Source organism: Salmo salar, chromosome ssa13 (genome assembly GCF_905237065.1).
Source record: "Salmo salar chromosome ssa13, Ssal_v3.1, whole genome shotgun sequence".
NCBI lineage: Eukaryota > Metazoa > Chordata > Actinopteri > Salmoniformes > Salmonidae > Salmo > Salmo salar.
In genome coordinates this window covers 35,499,254-35,507,711 of record NC_059454.1, presented here as the reverse complement: position 1 = coordinate 35,507,711, position 8,458 = coordinate 35,499,254, and the positions used below count along the sequence as shown (strand labels likewise).

Genomic DNA, 8,458 nt, shown 5'->3' with positions numbered 1-8,458 from the left:
CTCCTATGGTAGACTAGAGATCCATGTTTGACACCAAACATGAGTTTCATCTCTCTTTGTACATTGAATGACATGTGATACCGACCTTCACACAACCCAGTATCTCAGTATAGAAATGTAATATATCGATACGTGTATATATTTTAGGATCAAAATAGATCCATGGTTTATTAATGTTTAATGATTATGATATAAAACAATTGATAAACATTTGCCTTTGCACGCTTTAGTCGGTTGGAAATGTGTACATTTTGCTGTTCAATGTTGAGCGATAATGTTTTGGTGTGATGTACATGTATGTATGTATTTGTCTACTAATACCATATGTGATATTGTAATTGTGGTGACTCTCTTGTTCTCTCTAACACCTTTGTGACCTATGTTTGTTTGAGGACTCATAACTATACAGTATTCTTTGAATTGTGTGCGTGGACGGTGGTGGATTGAAAGGGAATTGAGGGATCTTTCAACAAAACAGATAATATCTACATGTAGAAGAATAAGATGGTAAATCCTGTGTGTGCATAATCTTTGTATTACATTATAATACTACATTCCAGCAATATGAAATTGTCACTTTTAATCGGAACAGGTATAAAGAAGACTGTGAAGAAGACCTCACCATATTTTCTAATGATATTGAGCAACATACTGTAATGTGTAGTACGGTAACATACTGTAATGTGTAGTACGGCAACATACTGTAATGTGTAGTACGGCAACATACTGTAATGTGTAGTACGGTAACATACTGTAATGTGTAGTACGGTAACATACTGTAATGTGTAGTACGGTAACATACTGTAATGTGTAGTACGGCAACATACTGTAATGTGTAGTACGGTAACATACTGTAATGTGTAGTACGGCAACATACTGTAATGTGTAGTACGGCAACATACTGTAATGTGTAGTACGGTAACATACTGTAATGTGTAGTACAGCAACATACTGTAATGTGTAGTACGGTAACATACTGTAATGTGTAGTACGGCAACATACTGTAATGTGTAGTACGGCAACATACTGTAATGTGTAGTACGGCAACATACTGTAATGTGTAGTACGGCAACATACTGTAATGTGTAGTACGGTAACATACTGTAATTGTAGTATGGCAACATACTGTAATGTGTAGTACGGCAACATACTGTAATGTGTAGTACAGCCACATACTGTAATGTGTTGTACAGCAACATACTGTAATGTGTAGTACAGCAACATACTGTAATGTGTAGTACGGTAACATACTGTAATGTGTAGTACGGCAACATACTGTAATGTGTAGTACGGTAACATACTGTAATGTGTTGTACAGCAACATACTGTAATGTGTAGTACAGCAACATACTGTAATGTGTAGTACGGTAACATACTGTAATGTGTAGTACGGCAACATACTGTAATGTGTAGTACGGCAACATACTGTAATGTGTAGTACGGCAACATACTGTAATGTGTAGTACGGTAACATACTGTAATGTGTAGTACGGCAACATACTGTAATGTGTTGTACGGCAACATACTGTAATGTGTAGTACGGTAACATACTGTAATGTGTTGTACAGCAACATACTGTAATGTGTAGTACAGCAACATACTGTAATGTGTAGTACGGTAACATACTGTAATGTGTAGTACGGTAACATACTGTAATGTGTAGTACGGTAACATACTGTAATGTGTTGTACGGTAACATACTGTAATGTGTAGTACGGTAACATACTGTAATGTGTTGTACGGTAACATACTGTAATGTGTTGTACATACTCAGCATGAGTCCTACACTGGAAACGTTTGAACGACAAATATAAAGATATGTGATCCATCAATCCTTTCTCTGTCTTACGTTCTGTTGATTTCTCTCACATTTGGGACTTTCACACAATCCTTATCTGTAGCATTCTTCTGATGTAAATCTTTGTGAGTCACCTTCCAGTCAGCAACTGATACAAAAACACCAACACAAAAGAGATTAACTGGATCAAACAGACTGTTGAGTCCATGGTTACAGAGTGGAAAATAATACAGGATGGAATGCACTTATAAGTCGTCCCACTCATCGTCATCTTCATCATCATAACCTCCTTCGTCTTCACCTTCATCTGAAACAGAAGAGAGTTATGTCTGTTATTCTGCCATTTATTTTTAGATTCATGAGGACGAACCACAATGCATTTGGTTTATTTTACACATTTGTAGATGGAATATAATACATGAATGAATGAATGATAGATTAGGATGAGAAAGTGTTTACCAGAGGAGTGGATGACTTTACTCCTCTTCTGCATGACCATCATCAGAGCTCCTACGATGCCCTCTGAGTCTGTCTCGGCAGGTGGAGGTGACTCAGGACTGTCTGTGACCTGGGACACACAAAGGTCAAAGGTCAATGATCATGTAAACTGAAATATATAGACTTCACTCTCATTGACAAAGACAATTTCTGCATTTGAATAACAAAGTTTAGTTCACGTTTTTGAGCTTCCTCCCCAGACGGATCTGATCCAGCAGAGCTCCTCTACCACCTTCTTCACATCCTCCTGTAGATGCAGGAGCAGGTGGTGGGGGACCTTTCCAGGGGCGAGGAGGAAAGTCTCCAGAGCTCTGGGATGGGGGAGGCGGGGGAGGAGGTGGAGGAGGCGCTGGGCCTCCTCGGCTGGGGGCGGATGGAGCAGGTGGATGAGGGTCAGGCATGGAGCGCTGGTGGCCAGGGGGAGGGGGAGGGGGAGGAGAAGTATAGGACACAGAGGGTGGAGGGGGTGGGAGTCCGCCTCGGCCGGTTGAGGGGGGTGGAGTTGGCAGGGCTCCACGGGATGGAGGGGGATGGGAGTGGGGTGGGCCTCGCCCTGGCTGTCCTGGGGGAGTGGGCAGGGGGCCAGTGCGACCCCCCCGTGGAGGAGTGGGGGCAGGAGAGGAGGAACAGCTGCCTGGTACGGGAGGTAGAGAACCCTGTCTACCAGGCGGAGGGTGAGGATGCCCAGGATCTATACTCCATGGGATGAAAAAATGGCAATTTATTGGATTACAAAAAGAGATTTACAGTTAGTTCTAAAAAGTGAGGAAGTTGGTAACTCTAGACCAGGAGACAGACACTCAGAATGACACGCACCAGTGTGCATGGCCTTTTTGACTGCTTCCATGCCGCCTGAGTTCTCGATGACTTGTTGGATGAGTTGGGAGGTCTCCTCATCCTTCAGCTCAGCCTCACTGATCCCAGCACAGGACAACAGCTTCTTCAGGTCAGGGTCCAGGTTATTGGGATCCCAGCCCACATGACTCACGTGTCTGAGGAGGAGAGGAGAGAGAAGGAGAGGAACATACACCTGAGTGAGTACCTTAGAAAGGTATGAGTGGCAAGCTTGGATTCTATCCTGGTTTGTAAATTAAACAAATTGAGCACAGACAATTTGATGATAGGTGTCATGTAACTACATGTGTTGTGATAGCTTATGAAGGCTTTATTTTACCACCTGCTTATAAGTGTGTGCTTAGTATCCACTCACGTAAACCCACTGGGTGCTCCAATGTCTGCTTTGGAGAGTTTACTGCCCTTCTTCTTGTCCTTCTTCTTGTCCTTTTTCCCCCTACTGACAAAGGCAGGAGCAGGCACAGGTGTGACGGAGCGGTAGCGTGAAGCCTGGATGTCTGGGTTCTGGATGTCCATGGTTGCCACAGAGGGAGAAGCGGGACTCCCAGGTCCTGGATTACAATTGACGTGTACATGTATGAAACACATTGCATGTTTACATATTGGGTCAGTTAGTATTAGTGCCTGGGGTATAACACGTACAATGGGATAAGGGATACTCGCCTTTACCTCTGTTTGTAAGTAAAACACACATATTAAGAAAAGGAAAAGGATTCTTTAGTGATTACTTCAGACACCCGCATCAAAATGTCTGTGGTATTAGTATGTCAGGCTTACCATTGGAAGGCAGGGGGCGCTGCTTCTTCTCTGAGACTGTGAGAAGGAGAAAAGAAGGGAACAGGAAACGAGAGGATGTCAGTTTAGGTAATGTCTTCTCATCTCCACCACAACGTTTTCCTTTAAAAAGCCACAGCTAACCACTATGGAACCACACCTTACAATATTTGTTCTGTTTTCCAGTATCAGAGATACACTACTGTTCAAAAATTTGGGGTCACTTAGAAATGTCCTTGTTTTTGAAAGAAAATGAAAAAATATTGTCCATTAAAATACCATACAATTGATCAGAAATACAGTGTAGACATTGTTAATGTTGTAAATGACTATTGTAGCTGGAAACGGCAGATTGTTTATGGAATATCTACATAGGCGTACAGAGGCCCATTACCAGCAACCATCACTCCTGTGTTCCAATGGCACGTTGTGTTAGCTAAAACACCAGTCTCAACATCAACAGTGAAGAGGCGACACTGGGATGCTGGCCTTCTAGGCAGAGTTGCAAAGAAAAAGACATATCTCAGACTGGCCAATAAAAAGAGAAGATTAAGATGGGCAAAAGAACACAGATACTGGACAGAGGAACTCTGCCTAGAAGGCCAGCATCCCGGAGTCGCCTCTTCACTGTTGACGTTGAGACTGGTGTTTTGCGGGTACTATTTAATGAAGCTGCCAGTTGAGGACTTGTGAGGTGTCTGTTTCTCAAACTAGACACTCTAATGTACTTGTCCTCTTGCTCAGTTGTGCACCGGGGCCTCCCACTCCTCTTTCTATTCTGGTTAGAGCCAGTTTATGCTGTTCTGTGAAGGGAGTAGCACACAGCGTTGTACGAGATCTTCAGTTTCTTGGCAATTTCTCGCATGGAATAGCCTTCATTTCTCAGAAGAAGAATATACTGACAAGTTTCAGAAGAAAGTCTTTGTTTCTGGCCATTTTGAGCCTGTAATCGAACCCACAAATGCTGATGCTCCAAACACTCAACTAGTCTAAAGAAAGCCAGTTGTATTGCTTCTTTAATCAGAACAACAGTTTTCAGCTGTGTTAACATAACTGCAAAAGGGTTTTCTAATGATCAATTAGCCTTTTAAAATGATAAACTTGGAGTAGCTAACACAACGTGCCATTGGAACACAGGAGTGATGTTTGCTGATAATTGGCCTCTGTACGCCTATGTAGATATTCCATAATAAATCTGCCGTTTCCAGCTACAATAGTCATTTACAACATTAACAATGTCTACACTGTATTTCTGATCAATTTGATGTTATTTTAATGGACAAAAAATGTGCTTCTCTTTCAAAAACAAGGACATTTCTACGTGACCCCAAACTTTGAACAGTAGTGTATATTAGTTCAAATATGACAAACAACAACCACAAACAACAACCATTGACTACCAAATAACACAACACAATGTTTCTGTCCTGGATCCTACAACAAATGACCTGACCTTGACGGTTTCTCTGGTTTATCTTGTCTTCCACTGCACATAGGAATGTTTCAGACTCTTGTTCATTCACAAAGTTCAGCCCCACTTGGCAGTCCTGCATTGTATTGGAGTGAACTTTGACATATCTTGGCATACATTTGCAGAATGAGAAATACAAATGGACAATCACTCAACTTTGGATTTACAGTCAAGCCATCATCATGAGTATCCAGGGCATATTCATGTTTTGCTTACATCTGCAGCAAATACGTGGAAGAAGGGTCGGGGGCTGTGGTAGACCATTTGGTTATAGAGCTCCTGCTCCCAGGTCAGCTGTCCTTTCTGGGGGAAAAAACAACTGTCAGCATAACTGTAGCTTAAATGGACAGTGGACAATATTACAACTGATCCTTCAGGCTCTCAGCTCATGGTAAACTCAACAGTGGACAATATTACAACTGATCCTTCATCCTCTCAGCTCATGGTAAACTCAACAGTGGACAATATTACAGCTGATCCTTCAGGCTCTCAGCTCATGGTAAACTCAACAGCGGACAATATTACAACTGATCCTTCAGGCTCTCAGCTCATGGTAAACTCAACAGTGGACAATATTACAACTGATCCTTCAGGCTCTCAGCTCATGGTAAACTCAACAGCGGACAATATTACAACTGATCCTTCAGGCTCTCAGCTCATGGTAAACTCAACAGTGGACAATATTACAACTGATCCTTCAGGCTGTCCGCTCATGGTAAACTCAACAGCGGATCAACAAAGGATCCTTATCTAGACTGGGTTAAACTGCTAATGTAAAAATGGCTTTATAAAGAAATATGATTGATTGACATTCTCCATCATTATAGCTGACATTACATATTCTTGTTACCTTGACATCGAAGAGGCGTATGAAGTAGGAGCGACGAGGGTTGTCCTTGGTGAAGCAGGCCACCCCAGTGTGCTGCAGGCTCCAGCAGGTGGGACTATGTGGCAGGGCCATATACAGCTGCACCACAGCCGTTGCCAGGGACTACACATACACACACACACACACACACACACACACACACACACACACACACACACACACACACACACACACACACACACACACACACACACACACACACACACACACACACACACGGTATGGAATTAGTTTATATGTTGGCTCCTGATAAGTGCACATCGGAAAAGTGCAATTCAAATACTGACTATAGATGATTTTACTCTGGACAGGCTGTGCTCAGGTTAAGAGCAAACATTTAGGACAATTGTAACTCATTGCATTTATCAGGAGTTGACTATACAGAGCCAAGTTCCCCGTGATACGCGCTTACAATCTGCTGCTTGGTACTCTGTTGTGGTTCGGAAAGTTATTGGGTAGTTGCCAGAGCAAACACCTGCCCCATTAATGTCATCACATTTTCTGTAGTAGGACTTTTTAGATCTTGTGTTTTGTTAAAATGATCAGCTACCACTGCAGGCTTGGGCCTACCTCAGAAACCAGGAAGTTGGAATGTGAGAAAAAAAAGCAGACTGCACATACTCATATGTGACTGAGTTTAACTGGTGCCTCTGATTCTATTACCAGAGGAAGTGGTTTACACCAGCATTTCCTGTAATTCACTCATGTCTGTTTTAAAGTCATTGCGTAGAGACTCTTGGTGTACATGCAAAATGTAATTTAATTGTTTGAATTTCTAACAATAGATTACTTTTAAAGTTACCAAATGTCCATTTTACATTAAATGCCATTGCCAATGCACTATATAAAACGTAGCAGAGCAACAGTACGGATGGTTCATTCAGTCCCTGAAAAAGATAAACAATAAGGATGAGGCTGAACCACTGGCGACCAGAAGACTGCCCAATCATATCTTACTGTATACAAAGAAGATGTAAAAACATTTTCTGTCCACGGCCTGGGGAAATTGACACACAGGGAAATTGATAAAACGTTAGAATTCACAGATATATCATAACCTGTATTTAAAGTTGATACATATTCTCTCGCTAAGTACTCTTGGCTGGCAAACGCTACCGGTGTGTCCGTGCCTTTAAAGTACACTCATAACCCCACACCAATCTGCAGTAGCACACCAACCATATAGTTTCCTATACCAAACACCCAAACACTCTCCTACATACCAAACACTCAAACACCAGTCATATTGTTTCCTACATACCAGCCATCCAAACACCAACCATCCAGTTTCCTAGTACCAATCATTCAACCAGATAGCTTCCTACACACCAACCATCCAGTTTCCTAGTACCAATCATTCAACCAGATAGCTTCCTACATACCAACCATCCAGTTTCCTAGTACCAATCATTCAACCAGATAGCTTCCTACACACCAACCATCCAGTTTCCTAGTACCAATCATTCAACCAGATAGCTTCCTACATACCAAACATCCAGTTTCCTAGTACCAATCATTCAACCAGATACCTTCCTACATACCAAACATCCAGTTTCCTAGTACCAATCATTCAACCAGATAGCTTCCTACACACCAACCATCCAGTTTCCTAGTACCAATCATTCAACCAGATAGCTTCCTACATACCAAACATCAACCAAATATACCAATCATCCCCTCCCTCCTTGATTCCCAGGAAGTACTTACAGCACACCTCCTCCCCAGGAGGTCCCCCAGCCTCTCATTCTCCTGTGGGCTCAGCAGAGCGCTGGGACTGTACCCCTGAACTCCTTTAGACTTAGGTCCCAGACTCATAGTTCCCTCTCAGAATATCCACTTAGTACCAAAGAGGAGCTGATCATTGATGTGCCTGGCTGTCCTCTTCCTCAAACAGGCACTGACTGTAAGTTAATACCAAGTTGAAATGACGCAGGCAGTTTCTCTTCTGCCTTCTACAATGTGTTATATGCACACAAAGACTCAAAGCAGGAAATGGACAATTACAGTCCACCCCCCCTTTTATCTCGCCCACGATGATGATCACGGTTGAATGGCGATGCTTCTATTTCATGGTCTGACTAAGAAGTCTCTTTTAGGTTTTAGTTAGTCATTGTTTCTTTTCTTAAAACGTCAAACTCTTCTCAGGCACTCAGTTTACTCTGCTTAGACCACA

At 42.4% G+C, this 8,458-nt stretch overlaps 1 protein-coding gene across 1 annotated transcript; it reads right to left on the bottom strand.

Annotated features, from left to right (window-relative positions):
• Positions 1-137: 137 nt before the first annotated feature.
• Positions 138-8,276, bottom strand: LOC106567248 (wiskott-Aldrich syndrome protein). Its single transcript, XM_014136310.2, has 10 exons — positions 7,993-8,276; positions 6,247-6,387; positions 5,613-5,699; positions 5,379-5,472; positions 3,929-3,964; positions 3,507-3,702; positions 3,113-3,288; positions 2,476-2,987; positions 2,258-2,366; positions 138-2,105 (listed from the first exon to the last, which is right to left on the bottom strand). The coding sequence occupies exons 1-10, from the start codon at positions 8,098-8,100 to the stop codon at positions 2,044-2,046; spliced, it is 1,521 nt and encodes a 506-aa protein (XP_013991785.1). The 5' UTR covers positions 8,101-8,276; the 3' UTR covers positions 138-2,043.
• Between the last annotated feature and the right edge of the window lie 182 nt (positions 8,277-8,458).

Bases quoted from the DNA above. Each gene is read 5' to 3' on its own strand.
- LOC106567248 (XM_014136310.2), bottom strand. From the start codon at position 8,100: ATGAGTCTGGGACCTAAGTCTAAAGGAGTTCAGGGGTACAGTCCCAGC. The intron at 3,965-5,378 runs GTCAGGTCATTT...TCCTTCTCACAG, and splicing joins AAACCAGAGAAACCGTCAAG to TCTCAGAGAAGAAGCAGCGC. The intron at 2,988-3,112 runs GTGCGTGTCATT...CATGGAGTATAG, and splicing joins CAAAAAGGCCATGCACACTG to ATCCTGGGCATCCTCACCCT.